We start from the raw sequence: 17,062 nt of genomic DNA on the forward strand, positions 1-17,062 counted from the left end.
ATGAGTATATCTCTTCTAAAATTAATACATCTATTTCTGGTTTGGCAGTTGACTGCCAAAAACACTGCTGAAGATAATCTGGAGAACAACATATTTACAAGTACTTACTGCAGCCTTTTTCTCACCTGGGAGTCCGATCTACCTCTTTTTTTCTCTAGGCTATTTTCATTTAACCTGTAGTTATCTTCCTTATGTCAGATTTGTTTGAACCTGGCCAATCTTGTAAAGAGTTGAGGTTAAAATTGTATGAAATCTAAGTAGGTAAAGAAAGAAGAGTGCAATGAGTTGTTTCTTTATGATACCAAGCAAACATGGCTATGTAAACATTTAAATACATCTGGATTGCTGAGACATGGTTGGACTAAACAAGAGATGCTGGCTTTCCATATAGGTGCACTCATTTTTACATATTACATAATTACATATTAAATTAATTAATTAAATATTATAATTAAAATAGGAAAAAACAAATCTGCACATGAATGATAAATAATTACACGATGTGATTCTTTGAAAATGGATTTCTTTGAGAACCTTCCTTCCTTCTGAAAACCAGCAATGATTGAATATCAAAGAATATTTAAAATTAGCTTTAAGGAAATTATTCTTGTTACTCTAGTAAAATAATCTTAGGCCAAATATTTATGTTTTTTAAAATGTAACTTGTTTAGGACAGTCAGGTTTCAATTTTAGTGTGATATTCATTTCTAGACATAAAAGTAACTTGTCCTATTCTCATCTTCAGCTGATATCTGGGGCCACATGACTGCTTTTGATATCACACCTTTAGCCACAGCAGATGAAAGCATGTTGTAAATAATACAGACTTCTCAGAACTTTGATGTACAGTGACTGTATGCTCAGCTGATACCAAAGGATTGATAGGCTTTTACTGAGGTGTATGGCTGCTCCAACACATTAGGAAGAGACATGGTCTGTCAGTTGTGCCTTTTTTTTCCTTCCTTTTTTTTTTTTAAACAAATGAATTTGTGTTTTTTCCTTTTAAAATGTGGTCTTTATTACATATTGCCTGTTGAATAATTTCTTTGAAGGTATCATGACCTGAAAAGTGCTTATGCCAATGTGGATTTTGGATCCCTGCTCTTTGTGTTCCTCACTCTGGATGTACACACTACCTGGTGAGTTTTGAACACCAAGATGGGTCGATAAGTCATCAGCTTAGGGTCAGGCTGCTGGTTCACATGCTTGGGATCAGTTGTGCCACAGACACAAAATGGTCTGTAAATGGTGTTGTAAATTCTCCTTATTTGTGGTCAGCCTGGAAATTTGTTAGGGTATCTTCAGAAGAAGGGTCTTAAATGAAGAGAAACAATAGAGAGTATTTTAAAAATAACGAATGGCTCATACTCTTGCATTTATTTCTCTCAATGTTACCCCCAATGTTTCATTTATGTTCCCCTCCAGATTATCTTCAGCACTGTTTTTAACAGTCAACTGCTGAGCTAGAAAGGGCCAAATTAATTTTAGAAGAGACATACTCTTACCTTTCCTGTTGAGATACAGTCCCTTCTGAGTTGTTTGTGTTTTAAAAATAGTAAAGGGCACATCAAGATTTACTGATGAATGAGCCAGAAAAGGTGATAAATAAGAGTGTTGTTTCATAAATGCTGAGGGTAGGTCCAACCCTGTGAAGACTTACCCATGTCCCTAAATGTATCTATGAAGGCAGCATCAAAGCATCACCAGCACTAACTGGGCAAATAAAGTTCTGTACATGATGAGCTTGTAAGATCAGTCTCTTCAGATTCCACAGCTGGTAACTGAAAATAGCTGCTGCTTTTCAAGAGATAGCCACTTCTCTTCATCTTCTTACAACCTGAATGAATTGATGGGTAATTTTGGAGAAAGTTTCATGCTCCTCTGCTTAAGAACATATAATTGAGCTGTAAATGTCAAAAGGACAGAGGCAAAATGGTAAAAAACACCATAATGCCTTCTTTGCAAAAAGAAATCAAAGGATCTTTAGAGTTTTGTATTCTTTTCTTTCACTTACTAGTTAAAAGACAAGTTAATATGTTTTTGAGAAAAGTATCAACAGTTCATGAGGACATGAGGTGTTAAAAATTAATAGCAATATTTGGAATTGGCTGACGCAGTTCCCTAGCCATTCTCCATGATATTTGAAAAGTCATGACAGTCAGGGAAGTTCCAGGTGACCGGAGAAGAAGAAATACTGTACCCATCTTTAAAAAAGAGGACCCTTGGAATTACTGACCTGACAGCCCTAACCTCTGTGCCGAGGAAGATCATGGAACAGATCCTTCTGGAAGCTGTGTTAAGGCACATGGAGGACAGGGAGGTGATTCAGGACAGCCAGCACAGCTTTGCCAAGGGCAATTCCTGCGTGATCAACCTAGTGGCCATCTAGGATGGAGTGACTACATCACTAGACAAGGGAAGGGTTACAGATGTCATCTATTTGGAGTGTTGTTAAGCCTTTAAAACTGTCTCAACATCCTTCTCCCTAAATTGGAGAAAGATGGGTTTGATGAGTGGACTGTTATATGGATAAGAAATTGTTTGGATGGTCACAGCCAGAGGGTAGGGGTCAATGGCTCAGAGTCCCAATGGACATCAGTCACAAGTGGTGTCCATCAGGGAGCTGCACTGGGACCAGAGTTATTTGATATCTTCATTAATGACAAAGACAAAGGAATTGAGTGCACTCTCAGCAAATTTGCCAATAACACCAAAATGAGTGGTGCAGTTGTCATACCTGAAGAATGGGATGCTATCCACAAGGATCTGGACAAGCTCAAGTGGGCCCATGGGAATCTCATACAGTTTAGCAAGACCAAGTGCCAGGTTGTCCTAGGTTACAATGTAAAGATATGCCCAAAGGGATGTATTCTGTCACCATCTGCTGAAACCAGGTGGGGCAGTGAGTCTTATCTCCGTGGTAGATATCCTCTGCTAATAGGCCATCTGTTAACACCGGATGGAACAATGTTCTTTATCTTTTCCACGACTCATGTTTCGTCTAGGAAAATATCATTTGTTAATGGGCCATTGAGTTCCATTGCATAACTGATAAAATTGTGAGACCTAGATAAAAACTGAGATTTGGATCACCAAAGCTGCCCTTACCCAGTGGTTTCCAGAGGAAGAGAGCTACCAGGATCACTGCCAGGAATTCTACGGGATCACTGCTTCGAGAAGACCACTTCATCCAGACTGCTACCACCACCCTAACTAGAGGGGTGTCAGATTGTATTCTGACTCTGTCAATGGTTGCTTCTTTTGTACTATTGCATGTATTTTACTTTTCTCCTTTTTTTTTCCTATAAAATTGTACTTCTGACTTGGAGTCTCTTACAGGTTTTGATTTCAAAACCGTTACACATATGTTGCACCTGTATTGGGGCACCCCCTGGTACCAATAGAGCCTGGGGATGAAGAGATCAAGAGCAGCCTGGGGAGAAGGACCTGGGGGTGCAGGTGGATGAGAGGCTGGACATGACCCAGCCATGGGCACTCACAGCCCAAAGAGCCAACCATAAAAAGCAGTGTGACCAGGAGGTCAGGGGGCAGTTCTGCACCTCTGCTCTGGTCTAGTGTTCGCCCACCTGCAGTGCTGCATCCAGATCTGGGATCCCCAGCACAGGAAGGACATCAACCTGTTGGAGCAAGTCCAGAGGAGGCCAACAGGTCAAGAGGGATGGAACACCTCTCTTCTGAGGAAAGTCTGAGAGGATTGGGGTTCTTCTGGAGCCAGAAGACAAGGCTTTTGGGTGATTTAATTGCTCTCCTTCAGTACTTGAAGGGAGCCTAAAAGAGATAGAGAGGGACCTTTTACTAGAGCACGTGGTATCAGAACGAGGGAGAATGGATTTAAATTGAAAGAGAGTAGGGTTAAATTAGATATTAGGAACAAACTCTTTACTGTGAGGGTAATAAGGTACTGGAACAAAGATCCTCAAGAAGCTGTGGATGCCACATGCCTGGAAGTATACAAGACCCAGATGGGATGAGGCTCTGAGCAATCTGGTCTAATGAAAGGAATCCTTCCCATGGCAAGGAGTTGGAACTAGGTGAACTTCAAGGTCTCTTACAACCCAAACCATTCTATGATACTATGACTAAAAACTAACCCAAATGACTGAATGTAAGCACAAGTTCTTCAGTGAATTTTAAAAATAAGTAAGGCAGAGGTTACATGCTTCCTCCAGCAAATCCATGCTTTTGGGACAATTCTGGCTCTGCCAGGACTGATTGCAAATTGCCATACAATTCAGATTTGTGCACCATCTTACTGTCTTCTAACACCTTCAGTATTCTGGGAGCATTTGAGGAATTTTTCTGGGGCCATCAATGGCAGAAAACATACAGGCTTGGATATCTTCCTGTTGGTGGTACTGATGGATAAATCGGATGGAGCGTGGATTTTTCTTCATTGAAAGCCAGGATCTCATTAGCTGAACACCAACATTATGTGATGTCTGAAAAATGGGAGTGACTCCATCCCTATCCAGCTGATTGATGCTGTGATGGTGGAGGCTGGATTTTAAACCACACCACAAACAAGAATCTTGTGGTCTTTTAGGACTGGCCCACTCATGTAGTCCCTACCACAGTTTTATTACCAACAAAGCCATTTTTTGCAGACCCTGGATTTGTGTATGAGTTTGTGGCCTGACCCAAGATCCACCCACACTGAGTGTGCCTGTGATCACACACACAGCTCTTGGTCTGAGAAATGTTTTGACACGAGGCCACTGATTATACAAAAAGTTCAGTATTAAAGGCTCATTATTACTTGAGGTGCTACATGCCCTCCCTGCAGCTGCTGTGGTAGATTATGCAAGGCTGTTGTGGGCATTTTAGAGAAATGAGGGCTATTGGGGTCTGGATTGAAAACCACAGCAATAGCTGGTAGGCTACCTGGTGGCTTTTCTCAGTCCTGACTGCTGCTCTTTGTCCATTGTGCGGCAAAATGCAACAGTAAAGGACTGTGAGTGAGAGAAAACCCAAATATCCAGGTCTGTAGAGCAGATGGAGAGAGAAGGAAAAGAAAAATCTTCCAAGTCTTTAGTTATCAAATATTTTCAAGAACCTCACAATTTTGTATGGAAAAGATCAATATTAATCTGGATTCTCAGCTTAAAAAACAAACTCTCTTGGAACCTCCCCTCTTGAGAAGTCTGTTTTGCTTCCTGAATGATTGTTTGATTGAAATTTAAGCCAGTAGAAAATAATACTTGCTTATTAAAGCCCTGCTAGTACTAAAGTTTTTTAAATAAGTATAGATTTATGCTGTGGTCAGTCCTAAAACAGCTGCACAGGGGAAGAGAGACTGTATATAAACATGTAGTCTACAAGTTCTGTGTAGTTCTCTGACCTTACTGCCAGCTTTCTGCTCATCATACCTGTCTTAAGGACAGGGTACAGACAGAGTTCCTTGTATATCAAGAGTATTGCAAATATGGTGGAGTTCTTTTGTTTTAGGGTTTGTTTTTTTTTTTTTTTTGGAAGTACAGAAGAAAGACATAGAAAACAATGTGCTTCTAAGACTCCTTTTCCTTTATTATGCACTTAAGGAGCTCTGAAGTCCTGTCATAGTCAATTTCTGGAAATTTGATTTTTAAGCAGTCAGTAAGGAGTGTGTAGTCTTACAGTCAGTATTCAGTAGCTCTAAGGTCGGATCTATTTTGAGATTTGTGTGATCAATAGGAACTTAATTGATTCAATTTGCAAAGCTGTCATTTCATGCAACTTGATAGATCCAGGTTATTTGGATTGTAATGGCTAGGTAGGGTCATGTGCCTATGAGGCAGCTAAAATACTCGTAGTATGATGAAAAGAGGAAGTTTTACATTTTTAGATAGATGTGGAGGAAAAAGACTCTAATCAATGTTTGCTTGCCGCTTTATCACAATGGAATGAAAATATATGTGTTCAGCTTTTAGTAGTTGGTATGCAAGTGCAAAGGGTCATTCTCCACACTCTTGTATTGTATAAGTAGATGAAGGACATGCTTGAAGTGGCTGTTAGACCATGGTATGGAGACATGATGCCTGGAGGTCCCAATGTGATCTTTGCCTTGTTCATGAAGCTTCTATAATTATGTATACAAAAAAGCTACCTTTTTTTTCTCTTTCTTATGTACATCATAAAATAGAGAAAATTGTATGTAAAAGGGAAATTCTGATCTGGAAAAAAAAAAAGCCAAATGCTCTCTGTTTTTTTATGCAAATAAATACTTTATTCTAGTTTTGCTTATTTAACACATGATATTGGAAAAAATAAAACAATATTAAACAAAACCAAAGAAAAAAGTCTTAGTAAAAAAAAAAATTTAGTTCCCAAGACTGAATCACAATGTTCTAAGATTGTCAGAGCTTTTATTTCAAGGCTGTTTTTCTTTCCAAAAGAACCCCTTTATAATACAACTAATTAATTTATCAAATATGCTGATATTTGAGAATCCTGTATTTTGACAGAATTCAATATGACTCAAGAGAAGGGGCCTGAAGAACAGGCATTTCTGTGACTTGATACCATAATTACAGAAGAACTGAATAATGAACCCTCTGAGCTCTGCAAAAATGCAAGAGAAATCATATAAGTGGCTGACCCAGCCTCTGACACGCTCCTATCACTTACCAGGGCTCTGGTATGGGGCTGCATATGGAAGCATGGGGGGATACACTGGCCTTCATGTCCCTCTGTACTTTGCTCCATTTGGCCTGAGGGACAACTCACACTCACCTGGGGGGTTCCAGAGCACTCCTGAGGGAGATCCTCTACTCTGCAATACCTGTAGAGAAAATAAGACATCGCCAATGCATGCACCCACTTGGGGTACAGAAACAGTGCTGAGTTTTGCAGATAAATTTACTCTCCACAGTGCAAATGGATTTTCTCTCTTCTTTTTTTCAAGCATTTAACTATTTTTGTATTGAACTGATGTGAAATTACATGAGCTTGGATAATGTGAATAATGCATGAGATTTAAGACAAACACATGAAAGGAGCTTATTTTTCATGTCAAACAATTTTTTATTTTTTATGGTACAAATTAAAAGTGACAGATCTGAAGCTGTTAAGAAATACACAAAGTGCAGCTTTACTGACCATACAGATATTGCTCTAGATTAAGTACAGTTTTTGTCAGTTTTTTTTATTTTTTTTTTTTTTCATGTTAAGCAACCTGTGCAGATAAATCAGCTTTGGTTTCAAAGTCAGAGTAGTAAGGAGCTTTTAAATATCCAGTTTTTTTTCTTGGTCACAAGTCCACCGTATCCACTCCTTTTTTATTTATTCATGTTTTTTAACAACACAATACAGTCCATTTTGTACTGCCATCTTTCCCCCTGCATGCTCCATGCATGGAAAAACAGATCTTTTTGCAGTGCTTCATAAGTGACCCTGGTGACCATTCTGTAGATTATAGCACATAGGACAAAAAATAATAATAATAGTAATAATAATAATAATTAATAATAATAATAGTAATAATATCACTTTTTAACAATAAATAAACAAATGTGCCCCACATAGTCTCAAGTTGGAAACAAGCAAACCACATGACAAAAAGCTCATTACAAAATGTTTTCCAAACAGATTTTACAGTCAAACATTGACATGGAAATCAATTTCCTCTCTTATCTTCTTATTTGAATGTTGGTCAATAACTGGGTACAAGTAGAGTGCTGAGGTAAAACACTGATGAACAGTTTTCTTTTTGTATTTCTTTTAAATAGTAACAGTTTAGTATTGCGAGATTGTCAGCAACATTTAGCCATATCTATACAATGTGCATATACCTACATACATTGAGCTTTGGTCCAGCATTGAGAAGACGAGCAAAGGCATTTTACATATTTCTTTTTGGTTATAGCTTGAGTTCTTTGATACGCCTCTACTTGTTCCTTCCTAGCTCCTTTTTGCTTCCTTGTTCTCTCTCTTTTTACTTTTTTCTTTTTTTTTTTGTTCTTTTTTTTTGTTTTTTTTTTCAGTAATAATGTAAAGAAATTGGAACCCTTTGAATGCATTAGATTTCTTCAACTGTCCAAAATAGCTTTTCAGTGAAAAACATAAAAACACAAAATTAAAAGAGTAAGTGAACCCTTGGTTCATTATTCAAATAATATCTATATATATATATATATATATATTTAAAAAAAAATCAATTATCAACAAAGTGGAAAACCATTAAACCTTCACATATGACCAAAGAGACTTTTGTTTCATTTGCTGGTAGCAATCTATCTTTTAGTCACATGCAAAATTGAAAAGTATTCAAATGTTATCAATACAATGAAATTGTTTACAAATGGGAACCAGAAATCTTGCCAGAAACAAAACAAAACAAAACAAAATAAAGCATTTATGGCCCTCCCAAAGATGTATGACTCACATATAATTTATCTTCCTAAGAATCTGTTCAGGCACCGTTTATGCCTCATAGCAAAAATTTGTTTATAAAAAAATTAATATGAGAAGCATTACAACACTTTATAAATAATTTACAAAACATAATACAAAATTAGAAAACTGTAAAAAAAATCACTGCACATGAATGATTTTAAGACTGTGGGATGAACATTATTTTTTCTTCCATGCTGGCAATTTATATTTATTTTACATTTTCACTGTCCTAGTTATATCCTCCCGATATGTACTTTGGAACAGAAAAGAGCTTATATAACTGCTGCCAGCATATTTTTAAACATTTAGTATCTTTCATGCAGTGTTTAGTTAACTTTTTTCTTGGGGGATTTTTCTTCACAGAATTTAGAGCAGTCCCTGGGAGAATTGGAAATTTAGTTTAGAGGCAAAGAATGGCTGATGGTTTTGTTCCCAGGCTGTTAATGGTGGGGATGGAGTGGGGGAGGGTATGGCCTTAAGGATGACTGAACATGTAATTGTGTATGTGGCATTAATAACTGGGCAATTAGGAGCATTCTGGAGGCATGGGTAGGATTTCAGGAGTGAATACTTCCAAATATGATTGTTCATTCTTGCTTTCTTGTTGGCTTCTTGATGGTGGTCTGATCATTACGTAGATTGAACTGTGGTGACAACTTTAGGGCTGTTTAGTACAGATAACATTCTGAGGATATAGGTATAGAGAGGGTAAAAAGAAAACCCAGACGGGCAGATGTGAGACTGTGAGCTGTGAGACTCTCTAATTTATATGCTCAGCTTGGATAAAGCATCTATTTTGTCCCTCACAATTTGCCTGTAGTTACTGATGTGGTTTTTTTCCCCAGCATTTATTTATGTATCAACAGTTTAAAAAGAGTCAACAACAATTGTCACTGTCCTCCTCATAAAAGCAAGACTGAAAATATCCTTAGACATATCCTGCTGGTGCTTAGTCTAAAATGCATTTGCTGGACATGAGCCCATCCTGGAGTGCTGGATCCTCAGTGTGCTCCAACACTGACCTTTGAGAGTGCTCAGATTTAGAAGCAGTTTCTGGCCCAGATGATGGTCTCTGAAACCTTAAAGCTCCACCAACCATGCAATAAATACCCCACTTTACAAGGCAAATCCTATTAATAAAATACTGAGGTCCAGATTCAAAGCCTGGTGAAATCAGTGAAAGTCTATTTCTTTCACTAAATTTTGGATATAGCCTGGAGTTTTTGAAAAGTCATTAGTAAGGGAGGTGGTATTTGAAGACTCCAGCACTTCAGGAACTTCCTTCTACAACCTAGACAGACCACCAAAAATCCAGCACAACAATTCTAAGGTCAAGGAATGCAATCAGGAGTTATACCAGAAGAATTTTACCATTTCTGCAGTGAGCTGAACCAATTATCTGACGTTATCTTTTGGGAAGAACTGATCAAGATGTAGCTTCTATTCTAATGGTGGGCTGAATCCCAAAGTCTTGAGAATAATTGAGCAGAAGATGAAGATTACATATGAACTTCACAGGCCAGTCCAAACCCCATCAAGAACCTGCACCACCTTTCTCTGCCTCTGAGCCTTGATATGCTTGTAGGTCCAATGGCCACAGTATTTTATCAGATGCTTTTCCAATCAGAAATGAAGCCACAGAGATAAACTGTCTTTAAAGAAAAATCAGCTCACCTGAATTGTATTGCAGGCGACCCACCTTATATTATTAAGGGACATTCAATGGTTTTCCCTATGTCCCAATTGTTTAGTCTAGCCAGTGGCCACAGCAAACACCTGCAGAAGCACATTCTCCTACTAAAGAAGTCAACAGGGCAAGCATCAATATGATATAAAAAAAGCGCCAGAAGGAGCAAAGCACTACAGTCAAAATTGTCCATAGTGATGTAATGATCAAAACATCCCCATCAGTTCTCAGCCTGTCCATTTGTTTTCATCAGAACCTCAAGAAATTTCTTTGGCTAGCAGGCTTTGGAGACAAATTGCTTGAAATGGAACCATAATATAGATGCAGTACTGTACCAAGTGTGCAGTTTATATTTATACTACAAAATGAGTTTTGGTAACCTCTCCAGGTTCATGGCCAAAGGACAGAGAAATCTCAAGCTACACCTTGGACAAAAACCACAATGTTCAGTTTGGGCTTGACAGTCCATCAGACATAATCCTAATCCTTCTTTGTCTTCCATTGCATTTCAGCATATAAAAGTGTTCAGATTTTACTTTTTGTTTTAAAATTCTTCAAATAGTTCTGGGTTTGGGGGGCTTGGAGGGGGGTGGGGTGGAGAATGAGCTGGAAGGGAAGAGGCAACAAATAGAATCAGGAAAAAAAAAAAAGCAAAAAAAAAAGCAAAAAGGCAAACCAAGACATACACCCTTAGAAGAGAAATACCAAACCCCACATATCACAATAAAAAGTAATTATTTTTGGCACCTAAACATTAGGAGGTTTCAAAACTGTTGACTAAAAGAAAAGAAAATGAAGTGACTTCTATGGAATGGCTTTGTACACACCTTCAGGGGGTACAAACAAGGATGAGAGAAATTAATCCTGTATTCCTCTTTGCAAAATACAAATGTAAAAATTCGTAACACAATTTTACACTCATAAAAGAGTAGACTAACAATCTAGTTTGCAATGCCATGTTTCTGACTTTGGTTAATAGTTTTCATAGTGAATCAGCACTTGATACCTGAAAGGTTACAATCACTCCTCCAGGTGGCAGGCTTGTATTCTCTTTTAAACAGATAAAAGTTTTTTCTTTTTTTTTGTTGTTTGTTTTGTTTTTCCTTAAAATGTGTTCATATTTTCATAATATACAGAAAAATTAAGCAGTTATTTGGTTTACTTTAAGTCCATTTAAAAAAACTGGCTTTTTCGTTTTTTTGGGAACTAACTCTACCACACACACTCTAAGTGTTGTGCATTTTTTTTTTGTTTTGTTTTGTTGGATTTTTTTTAAATAGGAAAACCCACGGACATTTATAAACTGTTCTGTCCTTCTTGTAGTTTTCTCAGTCTTTTACTTACAAGGGTGATGAATAGGTATTTTCACAGAGTTCAAATGGACACGTTTCTGTTGGTGTGGGTTTTTGTTCTGTGTGATTTGGCTTTGTTTTGTTTTGCTTTTAGGAGTTTTCTTCCAGAGAGTCTGTTAAAGGCTCCATAGGAACTGCCGTCGCGGGCTCGTGTTGTTTCAAACGTTTAATTGTGTTCTTCAGTGCTTGCCTCTTATTGCAGAACCAAACTCTAACTACTTCCCGGTCATAGTTCAGTTTCTCTGCAATCTCTGTCATTTCCTGCCCAGAGGGATGCGTGTTCTTCTCAAAGTGGGCATTCAAGATTTCAAGGGCTTGTGGCGTGAATGAGGTACGCCTCTTGCGCTTTTTGGATGGTTCGCTCCCGATAAACTCGGTAAGGTTCTGCATCCCTGCTCGATGGCGGGCCTCAGCCTCAGCCATCCACCGCTCAAGCACCGGCTTTATCTTCTGGGCACTTTTAGGGGTGATGTCCAGCTTTTCAAACCTGGCAGGATACAAAAGGCCAGGGTTCAGTTTGGCTGTCAGACTGCTAGCTATAGTGTTCTCTTGGGCTTCCTGTGGTAGGAAAAAGTGGCTTCTCAGGATGGTGTGTCTGAGGGAAAATTGAGAAAGAAGAGTCTTACACTGATGCTCTGCCAGGGTGGGACTTCCTGCCTGCCTGACTAATTGACTGGCAGAGGTAATTTACAGTAGATTACGAAAACTGTCAGATAGGTATATCTATACATAGATATAGATATATATATATAGCTAGAGATTTAAGCTAAACAAAATGAGCACTACAACAAAATTCTAAGTACACTAAATAATACAGGTTAAGAATCACATTTTCATATTTCTGAAGATCTTCAAAACCCTTGAGACTAAGGCTAATTACAGGAAATGATATCAAAGGCATTGCTTTTATCATCTTGTCTTTGTGCGTAATCCTTTTGTTATCCCTCCCATCCCATGTTATCCAAACATCACAGCTTTAATAACAAAAACCAATGGCAAATACTAGCCTCTGAATATCAGGTTTCCTTTCCATTTTTCAGCAATTTTCACTGTTTGTAAGTTAATGCTATATCCCTTTCCTGGGTTGGAAAAAAATTCCCATAGCCACGGTGGTGTTCAGCTGAAACAGCTGGACACTTTGCAATTATCTTGCTGTCCCCACAATGTGCAAAGACAGACTCATGTTTTCCAGATGAAACCCAGCATAACAGTCTGCTAATATGCTGTGGCACCAAGCTGAGTTTATTGTGGGATTTCTGCAAACTGTACCAGAATGATATCATTTCCTGTAAATGAGGTCTTCTATGTATCATTTTGCCATCAACAGTATTTTGCCAAACCAGATTTTACAAGTATTATAAAACATCTGGAAAAGCAGCCACACAAAGCTTTAATCCCCTCAAAAACAAGCATAAAAGCAGAGGTCACGTTTCAAGTCTTAAAAGTATTTGTTTCTTTCATTTACTGAGTTTATCGTCTTTTGCTACACATTAAAAAAAGCCTTAACCCAAGTCCTTTGGTGCCATCCATTTGTATTTTCCCACTTTGTTCTGTCCACCCTGCAGGTTGTGGTATTTAATGCTGCAGAAAAGGCAACAATTGCTGGATGTTGCTGCTGTGCTGTCCAGCCCTGGTGGTGCTAAAGCACCACCCTCACCACTAACCACAGAGTGCCCTGGAGATGAGAGGAACTGAATCAATCCCTTTATGCAAAGAAACTTGGTGGCTGGAGCTGGCCATTTTTAGTGTCTCCATTCAGCATGTGGAGGCAGCAAAAAATATTCCAGCAAGAAACAAACAAACAAAGAATAAGACAAAGAATAATTTCAGATAATAATAGTCCAAAGGAATTTGTAACTGGTGCCTGACATCTTAACGTGGTATTGACTGCAAGGCATCATTTCTTGGTGTCCAGTGATATTTCAGGCTGAAGGATATATTTCAGGATGTATTACCTCAAGTTAAAGAAAATGCTGCTATTTTCATGCAGAACATATCAAGGTGGTACATTGCTCAGGCCACCAGGAGATTCTACTTTTCTATTCGAGTTGGTTGTTCAAACTGTTTGCCTTACTGCCCCTTCCATTGACCTGGAGTTCATACTGAAACTCCTTTGTTATAACTGAAAAAAAGTTAAATGCATTATTTCTGAGGAACACGTGCTGCCACTGAAGCAGCTTAACAAAAAATGCATGGTCATAGCATGTAACTACACCCCAAAATGGTGTCCATCTGAGGCTGGCAAAGGAAATTAAAAAAACCTGTAATCTTGCAAGTATTTGGGACAAGTTCTTGCACCCAATCTCATGTTCTGAGCAGCTTGCCCCTCTAAGGAGCCCTCTGTAAAAGGTGTCATCATCCCCAGTGCTTTCTCAAAGTGTGAGGTAGATGGAGGAAATGAAAAGACAGTAAACTAGGCAAAAGTAAAGGAAACCACAATGCGTCACTTTAAAGTGTAGCATGATAAACAGCAACTTAAGGCTACGAAAAATTGTCAGTTGCTAAACACTCCACCCATTTTAGGCACTCTTTACCAACTGACCACAAAGAAATAATAATAAAAAAAAATCAAAATTAATCCTTAGCAATAGGGAGCAATAGCATTCATATCATTGGCATTGTTTGTTAGTGTTGTTACTGCAGGACATGTTTGGTATAACGACATACAAGTCTTGAAACAAATTTCCCAGCAGTAGTATCCTTGTATAGACTGAATAAAGGTTATTTTCTACAGGGAGGTATCTTATAAGAAAAAACAGTAGGGGAGACCATAGAAGTGAGAGGATCCTATGGAGCTTTTTGTATTTAACAACAATCAATGGGTTTTATGGAAAATCATTGAGCAAAATGTGAGCTGCAAGCACACTACCCCATACTGATGTTATTTATAACCTTAGTCTTTAACTGCAGGAAAAGTACACTTCCATTCTATGGGGAATACATTAAAAGTATAAAGAGCAGATAAAAAGACAGAGCATTTCATGGATCACCAAGAACAAAATCCACTTAAATGAGCTTAGAGTTGGTTTCTTGGCTTTCACTGATGGAGAAGGACTATAAGGCATTGCCCAAGAGGAAAAAGCTGTTACCTAAGTGTGTTTGTTACCTCATGCATAAACATGGGATTACTGTAACACACATACATGCATATAAGGTGTTTGCTTCTACTTTAACTCTGTCAAGACTATATTATTTCTTATGATCAGAACAGATTTCTGCTTCTGCTTTGCATACATGGGTTTGTCTGGGTTTTTTATTTTTTTGGTAAATATTTGGGTGATAAAAGATGAATAGATGTTGGTTTTCAAGATAGCAGGAACGCTATTTTTTTCCCTTCTGTGTTGCCTAGGTAAATCATCATTAACATCCTCTATGTGAAATGCTAACCACAGTAATACAGATTTTAACTTAGCAGGGATGCAGCCATGAAATATTTGTTCAGTAACCCTATCTGTAGAAAATGGCACAGTATGAAGAGGGTCAGCTGGTGCTTATCCAGCATCAGCAGGAACTCCAACTCATCTACGGAATTAAGTCTCCATGCCAGGAACATTGTTTCTCACTTGTTTAGAAAAGGAGGGTGAAAAAAGAGACCAAAATCACTCTAAAGATACACAATAAGAACAATTTATATGTCAGATAACAACATTATTGGCTAATTTAAATATCAGGGTTAATAACACACTCTAAAGTTACGAGACTCAAACAGAAGCATGCTCCTCACAATAAGATGGATCGTTATTAAGGACAAAGAGAGGAGAGGAGTTTATGATGTAACTTGTTACCTGCAGATGGCAGACTGGCTATAGGCTGGGCCTTCTGTGGCGCTTAGGGCTTGGCCAACTTGAGTCTGTGTCAGGCCAAGGGACAGGCGCCGGATTTTAAAAGCTTTGGCAAATTCTCGTATTTCTTCCAGATTTACCCCATCCACCTCTCCAGTGGCTGTCTGAGGATCTGTTGAGATATTTTTTAATCATGTCAGTTCTTTGCATCACATATCACTGGGATAGGCTGACTGCCATTTTCATTGTCAAGATTTCAAGTACTTTTTTAAATATTGACCCCTTTCTCTTCTTCCCCAAGCAGAAACAGACTTGCCTTGTCAGGTGTGTTCAGATTGCTAAGATGCTGACTGGGCTGCAGTTGTCTGCAGGTAGAAGATTTTCAAAGATATACCTTTGCTGCACTCCTGACAAAGGCCAGCTCACCTCAGAGGGACGGTGTGCCTGGGCTCCTCGCTGCCATTTATGCCTTGCAAAGTCTTCTCTGGATTGAGGAGTCATATTCCCTGTTCTCCCTTTTAATCACATAGTGCAATGGTTGGTGTTAATATATTTATTTCCAGTCTGTGAGGAGGGCTATATGTATGTATGAGCTGCTCGGATTTTTAACTTGAAATCAAGTCTTTGTGCTCTATCTAAAGTTAATGCCAAATAAGGAGATTCACAACTTCCCTTTTACCCAACATAAACTGCCACATGAATGTCCAAAATAACACAGCAAATGAACAAGCCTTAAAAAATTACGCCTTTGAAACCTCCTTAATTTAAAATTTATCTTTTAAAATATGCCCTTCTGAGAAGCAGCCTTTCAAGCTTTTTATTCTGCCTCCCATCAGGTCGATAATCAGGGAGCAGCAATACTGGTTTTGGATGGTAATGCTGCACAGTTTTTGTACTTTTACATTAGCCCCTCAGAAGATAATGCTTATGATGCTGTGAGAATAAATCTGTCCTTCCTCTCTATAGCAGTTTACTGACACAGAAGCCTTTGTCCCTGAAAGGGCACATAATAAAGCATGTCTACCACAGAAAAGCTGCTTTGGAGCTGGATAACTCGGTCAATTTAGGACTTATCAAGGGAAATGACACAACAGCTGGAGAATGGAACTTCCCCCCCCCCAAGCCACTGATCCCTGACTAAATGAAAGTGTTTGCCAAGTCAGAGACAGCATGGGACTGGGATGGTAGAAGATTTCAAAGAGTTGTGCAATCCTGCATGTAGTGAAGCCATTCTCCCAGTGAGACATCTCTATTGTTCTTCACCTCATTCCTCAGACTCTGAGGTGAAAAGTTTGCAGCACAATAACCCCCTCAATTTCTGTAAATGTAAGCAGTTGTCCAAGGACAGTGCTAGACTACATTACCATTCTGAACCCTATATGAGAATGGCTCCTGCTAGTATGGCTCTAGTGGGGGCTTGTCAGCATTATAGTTGCATTGCTTTTATTTTCAGGGGTTTATAAGCCTGGTGTAAAATTTCCCTGTGATGGAAACATCCTATGAAAAATTATTTTTGTCCAATAATAGACAAAGGGAAAAGGATTTTCTGATGTATAAATTTATTCTGTTGCTTGAGTGTAAGAAGCACAAATGGCAATGATATTTTTTAAATTCTTGTGTATGCAGCCAGGGAACCCTGGTTGAACTATGCATACAGATAAACGTGCACATAGGCTGAACCTTGTTTCAATGATACTCCACACTCAGAACCATCTCTGCTGTTCTCACTCATGTAGTTGTGGTCACCTGCACACCCAAGCACTCATTCAATACAAAGCTAGGGTGTATATTGTTTGCTTTAGGAGTAAGTGCTGTGACAGTGGCCACTGAATTAATAAAATAATTGCCTT

General features: G+C 38.5%; 1 protein-coding gene across 4 annotated transcripts in view; it reads right to left on the reverse strand.

Annotated features, from left to right (window-relative positions):
• Nucleotides 1-10,758: 10,758 nt before the first annotated feature.
• Nucleotides 10,759-17,062, reverse strand: part of POU6F2 (POU class 6 homeobox 2) — a 306,702-nt gene continuing 300,398 nt past the window's right edge. For 3 of the 4 annotated variants that reach the window (XM_079301926.1, XM_079301927.1, XM_079301929.1), the window contains 2 exons: nt 15,216-15,384; nt 10,759-12,025 (listed from right to left, as the gene is read on the reverse strand). In XM_079301926.1, coding sequence (XP_079158052.1) covers nt 11,521-12,025; nt 15,216-15,384 — 674 coding nt within the window. In that variant the 3' untranslated portion in view covers nt 10,759-11,520. The remainder of the gene's footprint in view (nt 12,026-15,215; nt 15,385-17,062) is intronic. The other variant, XM_079301928.1, reaches the window with a different exon arrangement.

Source organism: Erithacus rubecula (assembly GCF_903797595.1).
Source record: "Erithacus rubecula genome assembly, chromosome: 3".
NCBI lineage: Eukaryota > Metazoa > Chordata > Aves > Passeriformes > Muscicapidae > Erithacus > Erithacus rubecula.